This window comes from Cnephaeus nilssonii (assembly GCF_951640355.1).
Source record: "Cnephaeus nilssonii genome assembly, chromosome: 6".
NCBI lineage: Eukaryota > Metazoa > Chordata > Mammalia > Chiroptera > Vespertilionidae > Cnephaeus > Cnephaeus nilssonii.
In genome coordinates, this window is record NC_137077.1 from 155337 (window position 1) to 176997 (window position 21661).

Sequence of the window (21661 nt, forward strand, 5' to 3'; positions counted from 1 at the left end):
CGGGCTCATGAGCGCGGCTGCCCTGCTCGGCAGCGCAGGGCACCGTGCCCCGGGCTCCCCGCGGGAATCCGGGACTCGGGAGCCCACGCTGCGGACCCGCGCCTCCACGGCCACCGGCGAGGCCCCGCCCGCCCCAAGGGCGGTGCTTCCCCGGGCCCCGCCCCGCGGGGCGCTGGGGAGGGTCCCCTCCGAGGCCGCGGGGGAGGGGTGAGTAGCCGCGGGCCGGGGGTCCCCCGCGCCCAGCTCGGAGTGCACGGCGGGGGCCGCCGGGTGAGGGGGGCGGCCGGGGCCGGGCGCGGGCTCACCGTCTGCTGCAGGTCCGGGATGCCTACGCGCACGACCACGGCGCCGGCCCCAGGGCCGTCCATCCCCGCGCCGGGGCCGGGGCTGCTCGCGGCCGGGAGCGGGGCGCTCGGGGGCTCCACACGGCGCCCCGGCCCCCCCTCGCCCCCCGCCAGGGCCCCGTCGGTCGCGCTGTGCGGGAGGGGGCCGGAGGGGGCCGGGGCCGACGCGGGGGACAGCGGCGCCGAGGGTTCCGCAGGGGCGGCGGCGGCGCGGCTCAGCTGCATGGGCCCGGGCTCCGCGGCGCTGCTTCCCCGGGGGCGGGGGCGGCAGGGGGAGGGGGCCTGCGCCGGAGGGAAGCGGGGGCGGCCGGGGGGCTGCGCCGAGGCGGGGGCGGGAGGGCTCGGGGCCAGTCCGGGGCGGGGCGGGGAGCCTGGGAGGGTCCTGGGTGAGGTGGGAGGGTTCGTGCGGAGGGGGGCACCAGCGGGCGGGGACCCCGGGGGCTGCCGAGTGCGGGAGCCCTGGGCCTGGGCGTTGGGAGTGGCTCCGGCTGCGCCGAGCCTCCGCGGACCTCGAGGGAGAGGCGGCGAGGAGGGTCCTGGAGCTGGGGAGGGGCGCCGGGACCGAGGGGGGACGGGAAGAGAGAAAATCGGGGGTTAGTGTCCGGGAGCGGCTGCGCCCCACTCTCCGACCTCCCCGCCCCGCCCCACCGGAGGCCGGGGACTGACAGGTACGGAGCCGGCCCCAGGTCCGGGTCCGACGGCGGGACCTCGGGCGGGGTCGGGCCTGTGCGCTCCCGGAGCCAGGCCGCCCCGCGGCTACCTATGGCCACCGCGTTCCGCGCGGCCCTCGGCCGAGTTTGGGGAGCTCGCTCCGCACGCTGAGGCCCGCCTCGCCTCCCCACCCCCTCCAGGCCCCAGGTTCGCCCAGATCCAACGCCCGACGCCCCCTCCCCGTCACCTTAGCGACGGCAGGATGGGGGCGCGACCTATGAGGAAGGGCTTAGGGGAGGGGGCGCTACTAGACTCCACCTGCGGCAGGAAGAGAATTTTAGTTTTACCCGTTGTCGTGGCAACGCGGGAGGGGTGGCGAGTGGGTGGAGGAGAGGGGAGCGCAGGGAAGAACTCGCTCCGGCACCACCACCCCGCGGAGCCTGCCCGGCCCCCCACCCTCAGGGCCTACGGAACCACCCCGGGGCGTCCAAACGCTGCGCCCCCAGGGCCCCGGGAGCAGCCGCCACTGAACGTGGCAACATCCCTGAACCCCAGAGAAATACCCCCCGACGCCCCCAGAACTCCCCTCCCAGCAGAGCCGCGCACCCTCGGAGAAGGCACAGTGCGAACCCTCACCGCACACACGTGAACCCTCACAGCCCCGCCAACGTGGGGCACCCCTGACGCCCGGAGAAAACGCGCTGACCTCGGCCGCCCCCGCCTTCTCCAGGCGCAGCCCTGGATTCCCTGGGCTCCCAGGAATAACTTGAATGAACCCACACACAGAACACCTCCCGGCCCCTCCCCATGGCAACCAGGAAACACCCTCACCCCTCGCGGAAGTGTTTGACATTCCCTCCAAGAACAGCCTGCTCCCCACAGAGCCACGCCACCAGGGTCTCCCCCCACACCCCCCATGCCCATCCCTCTGCCTCCAGGGCAGCCTCTGGTCCCCCTCCTCCCCAGGGCAGGGGCGGCTTCCCAAGGGCCAGCTCTACCCCCTGAGGGAGCCCTGGCTCTCTCCACCCCCAGCCACCCTACTTTAGGGAAACTCTCTGTCCCCCAGGTTCCACTGACCCCGCAGAGCCGAGCCTCCAGCGCTGTCTGTGGGTCTGTCTGGTCCTGCTTTCTCAGCAGACACTCCCTGCCCGGAAGCGTGGCCCCAGGATGCCCAGACCTCCCACCTCCCTGTCCAGGCTCTTCCCAAGGCCACTGGCCTGGCCTGAGTGAGGGAGCTGAGGGTCCCCTGAGGACTGGAGCAGGATGGGAGGGGTGGGGAAAGCGGGGAGCAGGAAGGGGCGGTTGGAAGCCCACTTATCTGCAGGAAGCACCTTGGGAAGCATGAGAGTTTGGATTTCCTGGCCCAGCCCTGGAGAGAGGAAACTCCTGCTTCCGGTCTCTGTGTCTCCATCTTCCTGCCCTTCCCGCTTCCTCCCTCCCCAAGTTACCCAGGCCCCCAACCCCATGCCCACCCAGAGCGGCCCTGCCACCCCCATCCATACCACCACCACCACCTCCACCTGCCTTTGCTCCCAGCGGCTCCTCCCATTGTGGCCACTGCACGGCATGGACAAGCTTACCAAAGTCCCTGACAGAGGCCAGGAGGAGGCTGTGCCTCCCTCCCCCCATCCCCCCACCAGACTCAGAGCAGCCCTAGTCCTTCGCCAACTCCCTGCAAACCTGCCTGATGGCCACATACCCACCTGCCCACCCAGCCTGGACCTCACGTGGCCCTTCCTGCCTCCCCAGACCTCCCTACTTGAGCCCTTGCACCGATGCCCAGCCCCTTGGGAGAGAACCTCCATCGGACTCATGGTCTCCACGCTCGGGCCCAGCTCAGCCCAGGGTGATGCCAGAGCCCTCATACAGCACTGGCTCTGCAAAGGGGGTGGCACATGTGCATGAAATCCAGGCCCACACTCCCCGGCTCCCCCACCACCCGCGGCAGCAAAAACAGCACACCCAGCCAAGGATGCGGGTGTTTGTGCTCTTTATTTTGTTGAGACTAGAAGACCCCAGGCTCCTGTCCACCTGCCTCAGTAGGTCCACCTTTGCCTGGCCCAGCCCTGCCTCCTTGCCTCCCTTGCCTCTGTCCTTGAAGGTGAGGATTCACCTGACCATGGCCTCCCTCCTTCCTTCAGGACCAGAAAGATCGTTGTTCCCTACTTCTTGCCCACATTCTCCCACCACAAACAGGCTTCCTAGGGCCTTGGAGAGCGCATGTGGGCTAAACACCCAAAACAGTGCCTGGCACAGGGCAAACCTAGCCCTGGATGGCGCCTGCCCACCGGCCCTCCCTCACTGCTCCAGCCTTCACTCCACCTCCCTTGAGGCCCCAAGTGCCTCCTGGTCAACTCTTCTGACAAGGTGTTTGTCTCAGCTGACCTTCACTGCAGCTCAGGTGTGCCCCCTCCTTCACCCCTCCCTCCTCCTCTAACCCTCCTGGGGCCCACTTCCTCACTGAATTCCAGCCCTGCCCTCCTCGTGCCTCAGCGGCCTGGACCCACATTCCCCCTGGGATAACTCCACAAGCTTTCTTTCCTGGCTCACCTGACTCCCCTTGAACCTCACGCCCTTGGTTTTCAAGACAACGCATGGGGGCAGGGGCTATTGCAATCAGGCCTTCTCTGTCTGCTCTTCCTTTCTGCCCAATCTACACTCTTCCCCCCAGTGGACTCAACCCTCCACCCCCTCACTCCCATCTACTTCTCTGTCTTCAGCAGCACCTACTGTCAGGTGCTGCTGTACGGAACTCACTTGTTTAGTATCTGTCTTCCCACCAGAACATGGGCTCTCTGTCGAGAGGGAGCTCTCTCGACCTGTTTGGTTACCAATGTGTCCAAGGTCCTGAAATAGTGCATGGCCCACAGTAGGTACTCAACATATATTTGCTGAGTGGATGAATCAAAGCTTCAATCGTCAGTTCTAGGCTGTTCACACCTACCTGCCTTCAGGACAGACATCTCCCAAACTCCAGATGATTTTGTAGGAGGCAGGAATCCTTGAAGGTCCAGTTGATTATAAAACTGTCTGGATCTGGTCTTTTCTGTGGGTAGACTTTTTTTTATTGCTCCTAGTTATTAATATCTATCAGTATATTTAAGTACTTTTTCATCCTGAGTCTGGTTTGTTAAATTTTATTTTTCTAGGAAAAATTTCTAAAGAATCTGTTTTTCATCTTGTTTATCATCTCTATTTTCTATTTGTTTAATTCTAATCTGTGTATTTTTCTCTGCCTTTTATTTCTATGATTCCTTTTCTAGTTTCTTCAACGGACACTTTCTATTTTCAGTCTTTGTCTTTTCTTACCATAAGCATTTAGGATATAAATTACCAAATGCCACTTTAGCTTTGTCCCTTAAGTTTTGATAAGTAGTACTTTTAATTTAATCTGTTATGACTTTCTAATATCAGTTATGTTTTTTTGGCTTGGGAATTGCAGAAAAGTATGCTTATTTAAAAGTATGCATATTTTTGTTAAATTTATTTCTAAGAATTTTGTTATTTCACATTGCAAATAAATTTTTAAGATTTCATTTTATAACTGTTTGTTGCTAATACATAAAAATACACTGATTTTGTATATAAAATTTTATAGCCTATAACCTTGTTAAATTCACTTCATTCTGGTAGCATTTTTTTATAGGTTCCTTCGAATTTTCTACATAAACAATCAGGTCATCAGCAAATAGCAAAATACTTCCTCCTTTTGAACTTTTATGCCTTTTATTTCTTTTTCTTGCCTTATTGCAATGGCTAGGACCATCAGTACAGTGTCATATGGAAGTGGTAAGAGCAAGCATACTTGCTTTGCTGTCAATCATATGGGGGAAATGTTCAATTTTTCACCATTAAGTATGATGTTATCTGAAGTTATTTTTGTAGATTCACTTTATCAGATTGAGAAAGTTTCCCGCTTCATCATGTACAGATGTCTGTCTCTCTAAGGAACTTATTGGAAACCTTACCCAATGACTCTGCTTACCTCTCATTAGCCGGAACTGGGTCTGACTGCAAGTTAGGCTAGGAAATGAGGTTCTTTCTTAGGTGAGCACATTGAGGCCCCTATAAAACCAGGCTGCTGTGAATAAGGAAGAAAGCAAGATGGATATTAGGGTAGGCAAGTAGCAATTATGTAATTCTAGAGGAACAGTCATTTACACACCAAATTTTTAACTTACTGCTCTTTGTCATCTGGGTTCTATTGTTGCCATTTAAATAAATGCTATTTATAATTGTCTTTTTTTTTCTGTATAAGTTTCTGGCTACTTTTAAGACCCTGTTGTCTTTAATATTATTCAGTTTCACATGATGTGTCTAGGTGTGGTTTTAGTTTTAGTTGTCCTCTTTGGGGTTTGTTGTGATTTCTGATTGTAAGGAGTTATGTCTTTCATCAAATCTGGAATTTCTCTACTATTATCTTTTTTTTTTTAATCAGCAAATTTTTACTGTAAAATAAGAAACCAATAGCCGAAACCGGTTTGGCTCAGTGGATAGACCCTCGGCCTGCAGACTCAAGGGTCCCAGGTTCGATTCCGGTCAAGGGCATGTACCTTGGTTGCGGGCACATCCCCAGTAGGGGGTGTGCAAGAGGCAGCTGATTGATGTTTCTCTCTCATCGATGTTTCTGACTCTCTATCCCTCTCTCTTCCTCTCTGTAAAAAATCAATAAAATATATTTAAAAAAAAGAAAAAAGAAAAAGAAACCAATATAAAAAATGTGATATAACCCTAGCCAGTTTGGCTCAGTGGATAGAGTGTCGGCCTATGGATTGAAGGGTCCCAGGTTTGATTCCAGTCAGGGGCACATGCCCAGGTTGTGGGCTTGATCCCCAGTAGGGGGTTGTACAGGAGGCAGCCAATCAATGATTCTCTCTCATCATTGATGTTTCTATGTCTCTCTCTTCTTTCCTCTCTGAAATCTATATAGATAGATAGATAGATAGATAGATAGATAGATAGATAGATATAGATAGATAGATGATAGATAGATAGATAGATATAGATAGATAGATATAGATAGATGATAGATAGATAGATATAGATAGATAGATAGATAGATGATAGATAGATAGATGATAGATAGATAGATAGATAGATAGATAGATATAGATAGATAGATATACAGATTATACACACACACACACACACACACACACACACACACACACATACATAGTCAGCAAGGCAACACAGGCAGCGGGCGGCAGTGGAGGTGCTGCCCTCCCCGATGGGCCCTGATGAGAGCGGACTGTGGCAGGATGGTGGAGAAGGTGAGCAGGCGGCACCAGGCCAAGGCGGGTGCGAGTGGGGGCCTGATCACCCCACAGATGGCGACCAGCAGCAGGCAGGCCCTGATTGCCTGATTGACCCTGCCCTGGGCTGGGCTGGGGAACTGGAGGTGGGTGGTGGCAACCAATCTCCCGTGGCACCTGGGTCGGGGGGGGGGGCGGGGATGGGGAGGGAAGTTGTGACCTCTCACCGTCTACCTGGGTGTGGGGGTGACGGGATGGAGGTGTGGTGAGAATGCGGGGTGTCCACCGAGCTTGCTCTCACTCCCCCTTCTACCCTCTCCCAGGACACCAGGGCTCTCGCGCACCGGGGGAGGTCCCCACGCTCAGGTGCTAGGCACTTGTGAGGAGCCCGCCCCGCACCTGGCCCCAGCCACCAGAACAGCAGGGGCCGGTGGAGCTCCCTGTGGGTTCATGCAGGAGCCAGTCTGCGAGGCCGGCCAGGAGAGCACGCTGCCCGCCCGGCTTCTGTGTGGCACCGCTGGTCAGCCCAGAGGCCCATGCTGTGCCCCAGCCCGCATCTCCGCGTGGGGACTTGGGCACCGTGACTCAGGCGGAGGGGGGCGCGTGAGGGCCCAAGTGCTGCCCAGGGCCCAGAGTTCAGCTGGGACCTGACCTTCCACGCTAGACCCTTGTACTTTGATCGCCAGCCAGGCCGAGGGACTGCACCTTGCATGAACTTCAGGCACCGGGCCTCTAGTGTGATATAAAGGGGAAGAGCGGAAGGGTGCAGGTGAGGAATGCAGATGTGCCTTACAGACTATAGAAGAAGCTGATCCTGAGCATTTGGGGGAAGTAAAACAGATCTTGGAAGATACAGATCCTACACTGGAGATGGAACCTTCCAGAGTGTGGAATGAGGTGAGATTCTTCTTGAGGTTCCACTGACTTCAGACTGGATTTGGCCAGGCCAGCAGAGAAGGGACTTAGAAATTCCCTCCTCTTAGCTAGCTGCCCAGCCATAGAAACCATTAACCCATCTACCAACGGGGACAGGAAACCAGCACCCCTAAGGGAGCCTGGTCCCAAACACACATCGAATCCCCACCCCGTAAGGTAGGTATGACTATTGACATTTTATCAATGTAGACAATGAAGTTTGGAGAAATTCAACTTGAGATAGCAACTTGGCTAGTTTGCTATTATCTTCTTTAATATTGTCACCTTAGTATCTCCTATTGAAAATATGTTAGACCTCAAGGATTATCCTCGAAAACATTATGTGAAGTGAAATAAGCTATCACAAAGGACAAACATATGACTTTACTGACATGAGGTATCTAGACTAGACAGATTCATGCAGACAGAAGGGAGAATAGAGGTACAGGAATTGGGGGAGGAGAGGCTAGGTAGTTATTGTTTTGGGGGTACAGAGTTGCTGTTTAGGACGATGAAAAAGTTCTGGAAATAATTTTTTTTTTAAGTTCTGGAAATAGTGGTGATGGTTCTACAGCATTATAAATATATTTAATGAAATTATAAAGTGTGACATTTTTTAAAAGAGTAAACATCTTTAAAAATATTAGACCTTCTCATTCTAATTTCTGCAAAATGTTCTCATCTCATAGTCTATTTAGGTTCTGGTTAATTCCTTCAGACTATCCTCTAGTTCAGTAATTCCCATCTGTCTAATCTGCTATTTAACCTGCCCATTAAAATTTAGTTATTACATATTTTTATTCCTTTTCAAATCTATCAGATTTTTCTGTTTCTTTTTTTTTTCCTGATCCTTTTCGATAGTTTCTCAGTCTTGTCCAAGTTTTGTTTTTTTTAAATATATTTTATTGATTTTTTACAGAGAGGAAGAGAGAGGGATAGAGTCAGAAACATCGATGAGAGAGAAACATCGATCAGCTGCCTTTTGCACACTCCCTACTGGGGATGTGCCCGCAACCAAGGTACATGCCCTTGACCGGAATCGAACCTGGTACCCTTGAGTCCGCAGGCCGATGCTCTATCCACTGAACCAAACCAGTTTCGGCTTGTCCAGGTTTTTGATGGCATCTTTTATCTCTGTGAATATCTTCAGCATACTTCCATGTTTTGTGATTTTATTTTTATTTTAAAATGTATTTTTATTGATTTCATAGAGGAAGAGAGAGGGAGAGAGAGATAGAAACATCAACGATGAGAGAGACTCATTGATCGGCTGCCTCCTGCACGCCCCTATTGGGGATCGATCCCACAACCTGGGCATGTGACCTGACAGGGAATTGAATCATGACCTCCCGGTTCATAGGTCGACACTCGACCACTGAGTCATGCCAGCCGAGCCATGTTTTGTGACTTTAGATTATGATCTCACTAGTAGCCCATTTGCAGGAAGAATCCTGCAAGCGGCCACTGCGGCCGCGTGAGCTGCCACCGCTGCCGCCACTGCCGCCACCCTGCCCCACCCCTCGTACCCGCCCAGCCTCTTCCACGTGAACCTGGCCGCAGCCACCAGAACAGCAGGGGCCGGTGGAGCTCCCTGTGGGTTCATGCAGGAGCCAGTCTGTGAGGCCGGCCAGGAGAGCACGCTGCCCGCCCGGCTTCCGCACCTGCACCCGCCATTGCGGCCTCCGCACCTGCACCCGCGCGCCACTGCCCGCCCCGCCCCACCCTGCCCCACCCCACTCCGCCCCACCCCACCCGGTCTTTCCCTCTGGCAGCCACCTTGCTTTCAGCTTTTCCTCCCTCTTCCTTCTAAGTTGTCTTCAGTCTTCACTCCTCCCTCCCCCAGCGATGTAAATTAACCGCCATCTTTGCTGGGTAATTTGCATACTCGCCCTGATTGGCTGGTGGGTGTGGCTTTGGCTGGTGGGCGTGGTTTTGGCGTAGCAAAGGTGCGGTCAATTTGCATATTACTATTTTATTAGGTAGGATCTCATGTTTACCCCATCCCATCTGTGGGATCCTGGGGAACTACGCTGGGCTGTACTCCTCCAGAGATGATCATCTGCTCAGGCAGTGCCTCAGTGCCGCCAACCAACAACCTTCACCTGATTCCAGACCACTCCTCGTATCGATTTAAAATTCACACCCATTTGAAGGTAAATCGGTATTTCTGAATTTTGAGGGGAGATTTGATTTACATCTTGTGGTGACATCATTACAAAAATCTTTCATTTCTCTTTCCTGGAGAGCAGGGTTTTTTCCTCAGTCTTTCCAGCTTCTCACTGAAATTATGGGTCTTTAAAAGTCCTGAGTGTGTGAGAATCTGAATTCTAACTTCTTATATTGCATTGTGAGTCAAGTTCCTGTCTTTTGTCTCCTGTGCAGCCATTAAAACCCCAAGCTCTGAGTTCCTGGTAATGAGACTGTCCCCAAGGTCATACGTGCTAACACTGATGCTTTTAGATTCCACTTCATTTTGTGTCTCTGGGAATACACCTTGCTTTCTTTCAAGCTCAGCTATGCTTTTTTTTAAAAAAAAAAATGCTTATTATACTTTTGTCAGCATTTCCAAGTGCTTTATAATACAGGGGCTTTAGATTATTTTGTTGGAACTGTTTTTCTTATTCAGCCACAGCAGTCAGCCTGTAGAAGTGTTTATTGATTTTTTGCTGGATAGATATTAAATGAATGCATAAATGAACAAAAGAACATTCTGCATTTTAAAACATTTATTATGCACACACACCAGAGTACAAGGCAGGAGGAACAGAGAGGTGATTAATGGGCCTCTCTGGTCAACCATGTCCTCGCAGTCACTGAAGATTTTGGTGTCTTGATCACGAGTTGCCTGCGCATCCCAATTCTGACCTCATCCATCTCCATCCACGAGATTCCTCGCACCATGGCCTCCCTCTTCCTTGACCTCTCACCTCCCTGACTGTAAAAGCTAGGGTCTGGGTGTAGGTTGCAGACACCTAGTTTGAGCAGAAAGGGATTGAATCCACGAAGTTAGTGCTACAGAGTCATTGCAAACACACTATCCCTGAGGTCCCCTGGGGAGTTACTCCTGTGGCCACAGTCAGCGTCAGCAAACTAAGGCGTCAGAAAGCAAATGCCCCAGCTGCCAGCTCCCTGCAGACCACCCTCTCGGCCGGCCTGTACCTCCCACCCTCTCTTGCACCCAGGTAGAGCCATGTCACGGAGTTCTGGAATTGATTTGAGTAGAAATGCTGTGGGCCACTCTCAGACCCAACCCACAAATACCTGTGGCCCAGTCCTGCTTGTGCTGTCTTCACCCTCCCCTGATGACCTTAAATCCTCATGTCGACAATGGCAGCACTTCCCTGAATGACTAGATGGAGCAGAGAGCCGCCATCCCTGCCCAAGTTGCCAACTGGACTTTCTGTGAGCATGAAATAAACATCAGTTGTTTCAAGTCACTAGCATTTGGGGGTTATCTGTCAAAGTAGCTGGTTTTTCCTCCACTGATATAAGAGAGAGCCCCCGGGGCCTCCACTGGGCTTCTTACCTGAGTCTTTGCTGGGATCTGCAGGTAATGCTGCACTGGCCTGCTGCTCAGTGCATCCATCCAAAACAGAGTGCCTTGAGAACCGGGGAAATTAACACAAGATAGATTCACATACCCTCTGTGTCCATTGGGAGATGGGCTGTGGCCCAAAATGCATGTTTCATCTGACCCCTCTGATCAGTGGACTGTGGGTGGGTGGGGGCATCAGAGAGTCTGGGAAGTGTCATTAGCTCAGAGCCAGAGCCCAACTGTTCCTGAGAGCCTGGGGTGTCCCCTCCCCCTGTGGACGCGCCATCCTGGCCAGTCTGCACCTCCCTGCCTCCCTGTGGTATGTGTTGGGGGAGGGGGACCAGGCAGGGGAAGACCACAGGGCCTTGGGTATTTCCGCCAGGTCTTTCCCTCTGGCAGAGGCTCCGGATATGCGAATGAGTCATGTCCAGGAATTGGAAGGGGAGATGTGACTCTGCATTGTGAGTCAAGTTCCAGTCATGTTCCTGAGACATGGGGGTCTTCCCCCCGCCCCGCCCCGCCCCCCCCCCCCCACACACACACACCTCCACTACACGGCCCTGTTTTGTCCTAAGGGTGACTCCATGGCCAATGAGCCAAAGGTCTCCAAGGCCACACCATTCTTCTTGACCATCATGGTGACCACACCTGCCTGGCCACATGGCCTCTATCATCCCACGATCTCTTTACCCATTTAGTTTCAATTCTTTTTTTTTTAATATATTTTATTAATTTTTTACAGAGAGGAAGGGAGAGGGATAGAGAGTTAGAAACATAGATGAGAGAGAAACATCGATCAGCTGCCTCCTGCACTCTCCCCACTGGGGATGTGCCTGCAACCAATGTACATGCCCCTGGCCCGAATCGAACCCGGGACCCCTCAGTCCGCAGGCCGATGCTCTCTCCACTGAGCCAAACTGGTTTCGGCTACCCATTTAGTTTCAAAAAAATATTTCTTATTGATTGATCTGAGAGAGAAAGAGATCGACCCGTGGCTCCACCCATTTCTCTCTGCCCCATTTCATTTCTGCCCTACAGAGGCCAGCCTCCCCACCGCCTTTCAAGGTCAAGCACAGTACATTCCTTTCAAAGGTGCTGCTGCCCCCTCACTGCACCTCTAATGTCGTGTGAGGGGGTGTCCTCAGGCCCTCCCAGAGGAGAGTTCGGGGACCTTGAGTAGGTCAAGCACAAGACATTCCTGTCTCTCAGTCTTTGGATACCTTTTATCCATTAAACCAAGGCGTTTCCAGCATCTCAGCTTCATTCACATGGGCTGTCGTGAGCCCCGGTTTAGTTAGCAGAGCGCACTCTGTCGACACCACCCAGCCCCTCAGATCCAGAACCCATGCTCACCTTCATGTCCACTCAATGCAGGATCATCTTCCTCCAGTATCCTGGAGGGACTTTGCAAAAGTGTGCACTTGTCCTGGTGTCTAAGTCTTCTCCTCCTGGAGGCTGGGCTATGACCCACATGCCTTCCTCAAGCCCTTGGGCCTGTGGGATGGCAGCCGGCTGGCTATCAGCCCACCTCAGCCGGACCTGCACCAGGTCTGCGGGGCATCCTGGCTGCCAGGCCGTGAGGCCCCAGGCTGGCACTTGGAGGACCCATATTGGATCTGCTGAAGAAGATGCTCCGAGCTCCATGTGGTTCCTTGAAAATTGCCCCTCGCCTGGTCTGGGCAGAATTTCCTTCTGGGACGGAATTGGCGTTCCTGATAAAATGCCCTGGAGATAATCCGGTGAACTTTAATGACGGCATGACTTGATTTGGAAACAGTCACCAGCCCCTCTGCGGGTCCTTCACCAGAGGTTTTCTGTGTTGAGTCTGAGACGGATCCTCCTCCTGCCCTGAGTGAATCCCTGAAGTGGCCGCTCAGGATCCTTCCCCTGCGTGCGCCATTGTCGTGAAACCTGACCACTGCTTGGTGGCAACCTGTCTTCATCTCTCCACCCTGTCCTTGGCCAGATAACCCTCTCTTCCCCAGGTCTCAGCTAAGGTGCCCCCTGTGGGAGATTACTCCTGTCTGACGTTCTCATGGCACCTGCCCAGCACCACCCAGCCCCCACATGACAATAACAGTAATAAAAATACAGACTCGCCACATGCCAGCGGTGGCTCAGCCCTGCCCGCCAACCAGCTGAGTGCGTAATATTATTGTCGTCCATTCACAGGAGCCCAGGAGCAGCAGCTCATACCTGGGCAGAGAGATGGGAGAGGGAACCAGGGGCCAGGGAAGTCCCCACTGAGAAAGTGCCATCCATCGGACTGGAAGGAGTCGGGGGAGCTAGCCATGCCAGGCTCAAGAATTCCAGATGGGGCACAGCAAGGTCTGCAGCCCGAGGCTGAGGGTCGGGGACGGCAGGGAGCGGGCTGAGGGACAGCACTACACAGAGCCACCTCCCACCAGCCACAGCACCCCTGGGCAGAGCCTCCCCCGTCTGCCCCGCTCCATTCTGATAGGGGTATAAGGGTAAAATAAACGTATGATTTTGTTTTTCCTTTCTCTTTTCTTTCCCACCCTTTTACTAATAGAATATGTAATTAAGTAATCAAATGAATATATTTAACCTTATATTCTGGCTAAGATTTTATTGCAGTTCTTAGTTGACCAGGCAAAACCAAAAACTTTTTTTTTTTAATTCTTTGTTTAAAGTATTACATGAGGAGCCCCAGTGGTGCAATCGGTTAGCGCGCGGTACTTATAAAGTATTACGTGAGTCTCCTTTTTTCCCCAATGACCTCTCCCCAGCCACTCCCACCCCCCAGCACATGCCCTCACCCCTCTACTGTCTGTGTCCAAAAACCAAAGACTTTTCACCCAGCCCTGAACTTACACGCCTGGCCACCATGAATGTGGAAGCAGATCAATTTGGTCTCAGAAACACCGGGATGACATACACCTGATCACTGCTTGAGCGGTCATCCTCCGCCACAACTGTCCACTCCCCATCAAACCAGCACAACATACTCAGGGGTAACTGTTTCTCTGGGTCTTCAATTCTTATGAAGTCTCCCACGTCACATCAAACTTATAAAATTAAATACATGTGAATGCTTTTCTCCTGATGACGATTCTTTGTCAGTTTAATTTTCAGGCCCAGCCAGGGATCCTGTGAGGGTCAAGGAAAACTCTTCCTCCTCTACAAGAGCCAAGGAGCAGGTGGGGGGGGGGGGGCGGGTGTCAGTGGGTGGAAAGTTACTACTAGAAAACAGCAGGGGTGAGGGGAAATTCTGGCTAAATCCACCCACCAGGACTCTTGCTGAAGGCGGGCAGGTGAAGGGCGCAGAGGGTCCCAGTCGAAGGCTTAGGAGCTAAGTTTGGTCGAGCAGAGAATCTGTCACCTGCCACGTCCCCCTGGCTGACGCGTGCACCTACCTGAAGAGCCCAGAATTGAGACCAGCCACATGGCCACTTGATGGCGAAGGGTGAGGAAATGAAGCTGGGAGGTCAAGTGGGGAAGCAGGAATGGTGGTTGCTGAGGGCAAGGAGGCAGGCAGAGCAGAGTGAGGGGCAGCAGAGGCCTGGCAGCTGGCCTCTGGTGCCCCAGGTCCTCCCATCAGCCATGTAGGAAGCATGCCTCTGTGCTTCATCTTCATAGAAAAGAAACCGTATGTGGCCAGGTGGTTACTGAATTTCCCCAGAGCAAACAGGATGTGAGGGGTGGGGAGTGGGACACATGGCTGACAGCACATGTCCTAGGATGATTTCCCTAGACAAAGGGAGGTGGAGGCAACTAGAAAAGGCCCCAGACCATTATTTTTAAATAACCCAATGGGAGTCAGCAAGACCTAGGTGACCAAATAGTACTCAGCCAATGAGGAACCGGAGGAGGGACTAAATAAATAGGCTATGTTCCCTGTCCAATATGTGTTCCTGTACAATGAGTGACCGCTCTCAAGAGTGTTATTAAAAGTCTCATTTTCCCCATGCTTCTGTTTCCTAGTCGGTCATTTTAAATTTGGACAGGTGTGCCATTTCTCACAGCCGGCCCAGGAGACACGACAGGAACCTTTAGGTGGCCATGTTCCCACAGAAGCAGCTCACCCACCCCACCCACCCACCCAGGCCCAGGAGATGGAGGCTTCTCTCATCTCTGGTCCTAGAAAGACAAGACCCCTACCTTGCAAGGCCTCTCTGCTAACTGTGGGCGTTAGTTCCAAATTAGCAATGGCCCAGGGTCCAGAGCCACATCCTGCACCCTAGTGGGCCGCCTCCCACTCAGTATCTGCCCCAAGCTGACCCTGCAGCAGTGCCAGAAAGAGCTCACATCTCCAAAGGACTCAGCCGCCTGCAGAGGCTTAGCTTTGAACAAACATAGCTGGTGGCACACACACCTCCTCCTGAATCCAGAGGTCAGGGCTGGGCTGGCTTTGGGTCCCGTGTGCAAACACCTGAGCAGCCTCCAGACACCGCAGGGGACAGGGCCAGCCATTGGCATAACGTTACAACAGAAGGCAGGCTCTTTCTGAGAATCCAGGCAGGGCTCTGCTGCCCGGGGTTTTTCCCAGCTTGCAGCTGAAAGAGCCTTTGGTTGGTTCCTTTTAAACTCCTGTCCACAGCGCCCACCAGCTGTGACTGCTCCAATTACAGGTTCAAAGATTTCTGGGCAGCAGAGAAACTTTCTGTCCAGGCCGCGCCCTCCCCGCCCCCAACTCAGCTCCCACGCACCAGCCCAGAAATCAGGCTAGAGGCGGACGGCCAGGGGATGGTTCCCGGAAACTGACCCCTTCCTTCCCCATGAAGTCTGCAGCCCCATCTCTGAGCCCTTCCATTTTGGCTCCCCACACTGCCCCCTTGTCTTGAGTCCGTGTCCACTGCAGCTCCCCAGACAGGGCTAGGCCTCCAAGGAAGCTATGTCCTGGCCCCCACCCCCTCCAGGGTCAGTACCCACAGTAGCCCAGTCCTACTTCTCCCAGAGTGCCCTGAGCTTGTGGAGGAACCTGAGGCCAGAGAGCTGCCCTTAGGGAGGGTTCTGGGGGGACAGTGGCCCTAGGGGAGCTGCTGAGTGGGGCAGTGCACGGAGTACATTACCCACCGAACAGCCCCCAGGGCCCCCTCTCTTACTTGGAGACACTGGGAACCAGAAGATGAAGTCATCTGCCCAAGGCTGTCTGTCTGTCCATGACAGAGCCAGGACCACGCATCTTCTCTTCTGATGGGTCCTTCCCATTGGTGTACCCTGGGGACCGCCCAGACCCAGACGCCCCCCTCGTCCCCCCCCCGCGCGCGCGCACACACACACGGGGACGGAAGGGTTTGAAAGAATTCGCTACCTAGTGTTTCAAAACCAGCACGAGGGGTGTTGACAGAAAAGCCAGCAGAGGTTTGCTGGTTCACCCGGGGCCCCGGACACGCCCTTCGCTCAGGTCCCCAGCCCCGCAGGTCCCGGAGGCCGGGACAGCTCCCGCGACCCAGGCGCGAACGCCGGGAGCCGCACCCACCCTCACGCCGCCCACCAGGCCCGCGCCCCGGGCGCCAACGGCTTGGAAGCACAGCGGCCCCACGCGCACCCGCTCCGCCCGGCGCCCGCCGCGCCCCGTCCGGGCCTCCCGGTCACGACCCCAGACTCCGACCCGCCCACGGTGCGAGCAGGCCCGCCCGCCCCGCTGGCCCAGACCCTGCGCCCGGCCCTGCGGGGGCCCCGCCCCGGATCGGGATCGGCGCGGCGCGTCACCAGAGCGCGGGGCGGGCCGGGGCGGGGCCGATGCGGAAGTGCCCGCAAAGGGCTTCGCTACCCACTGTCCCCTCCTCACTCTGTCCTGTTCTCTCCCGCAGCGTCGGTGTCATGTGACTTCTGCCCCTGACCGCGAGCCGGGGCCGGACCCCTAGGAGAAGAGGCTCAGGTCTGTGCGAGAATCTGTAGGTGTCCTGGTCCAGGAGGGTCTCCAGGGAGTGAGATCCCAGGCCAATGTTGGGGAGCGAGGGGGGACTTCGGGAAGGGGTTGTCTGTTGTCTGACTCTGGATTAATGGGGTCTGTGGCCTCAGGGCGGGGGGGACTGCCTGATCTGGGGCCTCGGGCAGAGCTTGCTGGAGCCTGTTTGCCTTCTTTCCCAAGGGTCTCTGGTGACAAGCCTGTGTGTGCCTCCTGCCATGGTGGTGCTGTGGGCCCTCGCTCTGGCCTTGGCTGCAGGTCTGGCCTCTGCCTACCCACCGAACATTGTGCTGATCTTTGCTGATGACCTGGGTTACGGGGACCTGGGCTCCTACGGCCACCCCACATCCACCACCCCCAACCTGGACCAGCTGGCCACCGCGGGGCTGCGGTTCACGGACTTCTACGTGCCAGTGTCTCTGTGCACGCCTTCCCGGTGAGCAAGGGGGCAGGCAGCCCTCACCGCGTGCCCACCCTGACCACCCAGCTCCTCCCGGTTCCCTCCGGACTGCAGTGAGGGTCATAGTTCCCTACCATCTTCTGGGTGCACCTCCGTCTTCGTTTCTCTGTCTCACCGACTCTGTGACTGGCTCTGCAGGGCTGCCCTCCTGACCGGCCGACTCCCAGTTCGGTCGGGCCTGTACCCTGGCGTTCTGGAGCCTGGCTCCCGAGGGGGCCTGCCCCTGGAGGAGGTGACCCTGGCTGAGATCCTGGCTGCCCAAGGCTACCTCACAGGGATGGCTGGCAAGTGGCATCTTGGGGTGGGGCCTGAGGGGGCCTTTCTGCCCCCCCACCAGGGCTTCCATCGATTCCTGGGCATCCCGTACTCCCATGACCAGGTAGGAACAGCCGGAGCCCTCAGCTGCCTCCTATCCACTTCCTCCTACTCCCCTTCCCTTGACCTCCCAGCTCCACCCCACAGCCTAGACCCTAAATGGAGCCCTTCCCCCAGGGCCCTTGCCAGAACCTGACCTGCTTCCCACCGGCCACCCCCTGCAATGGAATCTGTGACCAGGGCCTGGTCCCTGTGCCGCTGTTAGCCAACCTGACTGTGGAGGCGCAGCCCCCCTGGCTGCCTGGACTTGAGGCCCGCTACGTGGCTTTCGCACATGACCTCATGGTTGATGCCCATCGCCAGGGCCGCCCATTCTTTCTGTACTACGCCTCCCACGTGAGTCACCCTGGCCCCATGCCCCGGGCTGCCCTGACCCCTGCCCAATGCTAACTCCAGGCTCTGCCCCCAGCATACCCACTACCCCCAGTTCAGTGGGCAGAGCTTCGCCGGGCACTCAGGCCGCGGGCCATTCGGAGACTCCCTGATGGAGCTGGACTCGGCCGTGGGAGCCCTGATGACGGCCGTGGGGGACCTGGGGCTGCTTAAAGACACACTGGTCATCTTCACCGCAGACAACGGGTAGGCCCCAGGGAGGGCCAATGCAGGTGATTCCTCACGGGTGTGGGCCTGGCGTCTCCCCATCTTGACCACAGACATTGCAGGGTAAGGGGGGTCTCAGAAAATGCTGGCCACGTTCTGGAGACTTCCAGGCCACAATCCATGAAGCTGGTCCTGGTAGGACAGGCAGGAGACAGGCACCTGTGGCCATTTCTGGGCACGTAACTTAAACGTCTGGGGCTGGAGCCACCGGGGCGAGTCAGAGATGCTGATGACCACCTGTGTGTCCCAGACCGGAGACGATGCGGATGTCCCACGGCGGCTGCTCTGGCCCACTGCGATGTGGAAAGGGAACCACCTTTGAGGGGGGCGTCCGAGAACCTGCCGTGGCCTTCTGGCCAGGCCACATCACTCCCGGTCAGTCTTCAGGTCCTCTCCTCATGCACCCCTGGCCCCACCTCCCCAACCTGATGGCGAATCGAGTGACCACACAGCCCTCTGTCCCCAGGCGTGACCCACGAGCTGGCCAGCTCCCTGGACATACTGCCCACCCTGGCAGCCCTGGCCGGGGCCCCACTGCCCAACGTCACCTTGGATGGCTTTGACCTCAGCCCCCTGCTGCTGGGCAAAGGCAAGGTAGGGCCGGCAATCCCATGCCCCAGCCCTGGAGTGACTGTGAGCAGGTCACCTCTTTTGAGTGGAATCCAAGTGCTGCTGCTGAGTGGGCGTAGCCAGGGCCTAACGCAGGCTGATCGGTGTTGGGGCTCTGCCCCCTGCCCCTGTCTTTGCCCCCAGAGCCCCCGGCAGACTATGTTCTTCTACCCAGCCTTCCCCGATGAGATCCGCGGGGTCTTTGCTGTGCGGAGCGGGAAGTACAAGGCCCACTTCTTCACCCAGGGTAATGTCCTCCCCTGGCCCTGCTGACCCCTCGGGCCCCAGAGCCTGCCCCCACCTTTGTGCACAGATGTGTCTCCCACCCCCCCAGGCTCCGCCCACAGTGACACCACAGCAGACCCTGCCTGCCATGCTTCCAGCCCTCTGACTGCCCATGAGCCCCCACTGCTCTTTGACCTATCTGAGGACCCTGGTGAGAACTACAACCTGGTGGGGAGTGGGGCCGAGGTCGCCCCCCAGGCCCTGGAGGCGATGAAACAGCTTCAGCTGCTCAAGGCCCAGTTTGATGCTAGCATGACCTTCAGCCCCAGCCAGATGGCCCGGGGCGAGGACCCTGCCCTGCAGATGTGCTGCCAGCCCAGCTGCAGCCCCTGGCCCACCTGCTGCCACTGCCCAGGGCCCCCGCGCTGAGGGCACCGGTCCAGGCCCACCCCCCGTGGCTGAGGCTCAGGCATGGACATGTTTTTACCTGATACCCCAATAACACCAGGTAACACTTGCAGGCGTGATGATTCATCTAGTCCTTGTGGTGGCCAGAGGTAGGTGCTATTCCGCTTGTGCACGAGTGAGGGGACAGGCCTGAGAGATCCGGCGACATGTCTGAGTCACCGCCAGTGAGGCTGGGCTGGGGTCTGCTCCGTGGCATCCTGGCTCCTGTGATTGCAGGCCCCTTCACGGGAGATGCACTGAGCACTTGTGTGGTCAGGAACAGGGTCGGGAGGGTCGAGGACACCACAGGCAGGAGACCCCACAGGTGCCGAGTGCCCAGAGAGCCGGGTTCTCCTGGAGGCACAGGAACAGACCCCCTTGGCTCTTACCAAAAACCTGCCTGAGGTGCGTGATGAGCAGCACATTCCAGGTGGGGACAAAGGGGCTGGGAGCCCGTCAGACTCGAGGAAGATGCATGAGCAGCTTCTGAGACACCGTGACCCTGGCCCACCTCTGCCCCCCAGAGCTCTGCATTCCGGCCTGTGCACACGTTTCCTGTCCCCTGGCTTCCCCTATAACCCAGTGTAAGCCATTCATTCGCCCAGCAAAGTGCTCTTAAAAGTAGGTCAGGTTTGGTTCCATCCCTGCTCAGAACAACAGGCTCAGAATAAAACCCAGGCTCCTCAGAGTGTCCGCCGTGCCCGCTGAGGCCTACCCTCACCCCTCAGCCTTCCTGTCCCCTCGTCGTAAGCTCTGCAGGGAGGACCCCCAGACTGCCTGCCTGTGTCCACACAGTGGCATGAAGCCCTCGTGGGTCCCCACGTGTGTGCTGATGGCAGGGGCACATGTGCACCCAGGACACCGGCTGACCCACGTGCTCCCTCAGTGTTGGCTGAATGAGGAGAGTGCCATCTGGGTGCTCGGGGCCCCAGCGGGCTGTCCCTCCTCCTGGCAGACCAGACAGCCATCCCCTCATTACCAGGCCCACCTTTTCCGTGTGGGCAGAGGCTCTGAACCGTGGAGGTACGGCCTCTCCTGTCCCAGGAGGGCAGTAGCCACTCAGTCCCGTGCCTGGTCTAGGCAGCATGACACGAGTCCTGATCCGGAAGGTCAGGGCAGTCTGCTGGGACCCCTGGGTCCTCTGGGGGCTGTGCGAACCGTTCCACAGCGTTTCTGGGCCTGACCGGACATCGTGTAGCTGCCAAGCCCATGTCTCTAGCCATCCACCGCCAGAGCTCACAGTGTAAGAAAATAAACCCTGCTGTTCACGCTGCTGCTGGTGAGTTGTCTGTTATTCACGGTTGGAAGCGGTCTTTTTGGAGTGACCTGTGGTCGGGACGTGGGGGGCACCTGTGCACGTGCAGGTGGGCTCCTGAGTGGGCCTACGGTGACAGACCTCTGTTCTCCAGGTGACTCTCCCACCACTCATGGTCTGGTTTGGAGGCCGCACTGACTGTGCCCCAACCCCTGCTGTGTCTGGGGGCTCCCCCCAGAGTGGTAGTTTCCTCGGGGACCCCTGCAGCCACGGACATTGGCATCAGGAGGGCCCACCTGCACTGTGGTCTGAGCGGAGACACTGGTCCTCGTGGGCTGGGCATGCACCCCCGACGCCTGCAGCTTCTCTCCCGGTGGGGCCTACGTTTCAAGCTAAGGCAGAGGCACTGAAGCAGGGGCACACCCTGAGCACCAGGTCCCAAGACTGAGCACACAGCAAGAACTAATCGAACGCTAACACCTGCACGACCTGCAGGCACCTCCCCGAGGCCTGTGGCCCCATCTGGGCAGTGAGCTTCCCTTTGTTAGTTCCCACGTTTATTCACCACCCAGGGCCGTGCTTAGTGCTTGCACAGGTCATCAGAAGGGACCCATCCCCGTTCCATGGCACCACCATCCCACAGAGAACAGGAGCCTCGACCCTGGGGTCTCAGACTCACGTGGATTTTCAGTGGCAAAAGCCTGTGGTGCTGTGGGTGGGGAGGGGGCCTGAGGGAACCTTGAGTGCTTCCAATGTTCCCCATCTTGATTGGGGGGTGTTGGCGTGTGTAAAGCAATCGAGCTACACACTTAAGATGTGTGCACTTTATGATATCGTGTATTTTATACTTCAATAGAAACAAACATTTAACCCTGATGAATCCACAGAGGAAGAGGACTTGTTCTTACAAGAGTGATCACTGGTGGGGGAAGGTAACTGAACCAGGCAGGGAGCTCCCCTGTCTGCTGAGACTGTGCCCCGAGTTCAAGCCCACATCTGCACCCAGGGTGGGAGAGGGAAGCGCACCCTCCCATTGCACGTGGGCTTTGCTGGGATGCTCTTGGGAGCGGAAACGTGCTTGTTTCTCAGCTGTGTTAGTGTGATGGCCCTCCTGC

The 21661-nt window shown here is 56.3% G+C and overlaps 2 protein-coding genes across 9 annotated transcripts in view; one reads left to right on the plus strand and one right to left on the minus strand.

Moving 5' to 3' along the window:
- The window catches only part of SHANK3 (SH3 and multiple ankyrin repeat domains 3), a 50348-nt gene extending 48143 nt beyond the window's left edge, over positions 1-2205 (minus strand). For all 5 annotated transcript variants that reach the window (XM_079773558.1, XM_079773557.1, XM_079773560.1 and 2 more), the window contains exons 1-2: positions 2073-2205; positions 306-886 (exon numbers count right to left, since the gene is read on the minus strand). In XM_079773558.1, the coding sequence (XP_079629684.1) occupies positions 306-569 (264 nt within the window). In that variant the 5' untranslated portion in view covers positions 570-886; positions 2073-2205. The remainder of the gene's footprint in view (positions 1-305; positions 887-2072) is intronic.
- Positions 2206-16397: 14192 nt separating this feature from the next.
- Positions 16398-20563, plus strand: ARSA (arylsulfatase A). Of its 4 annotated transcripts, none has more exons than XM_079773511.1 (9): positions 16398-16561; positions 16759-17011; positions 17174-17414; positions 17528-17746; positions 17820-17989; positions 18261-18385; positions 18477-18604; positions 18764-18866; positions 18954-20563. In XM_079773511.1, exons 2-9 carry the CDS (start codon positions 16794-16796, stop codon positions 19271-19273), a joined length of 1524 nt encoding a protein of 507 aa, XP_079629637.1. In that variant the 5' UTR covers positions 16398-16561; positions 16759-16793; the 3' UTR covers positions 19274-20563. The 4 variants fall into 4 exon arrangements, with proteins under 4 accessions (XP_079629637.1, XP_079629639.1, XP_079629640.1 ...); XM_079773513.1 differs by having other exon boundaries at positions 17838-17989; XM_079773514.1 differs by having other exon boundaries at positions 18795-18866; positions 18954-19142.
- The last annotated feature ends 1098 nt before the right edge of the window (positions 20564-21661 follow it).

What these genes read in the sequence shown, in the direction of transcription:
- ARSA (XM_079773511.1), top strand. Translation starts at nt 16,794, where the DNA reads ATGGTGGTGCTGTGGGCCCTCGCTCTGGCCTTGGCTGCAGGTCTGGCC. An exon ending in TCTCTGTGCACGCCTTCCCG is followed by an intron (nt 17,012 to 17,173) that starts GTGAGCAAGGGG and finishes CTGGCTCTGCAG; the next exon opens with GGCTGCCCTCCTGACCGGCC. An exon ending in TGCTGCTGGGCAAAGGCAAG is followed by an intron (nt 18,605 to 18,763) that starts GTAGGGCCGGCA and finishes CTTTGCCCCCAG; the next exon opens with AGCCCCCGGCAGACTATGTT.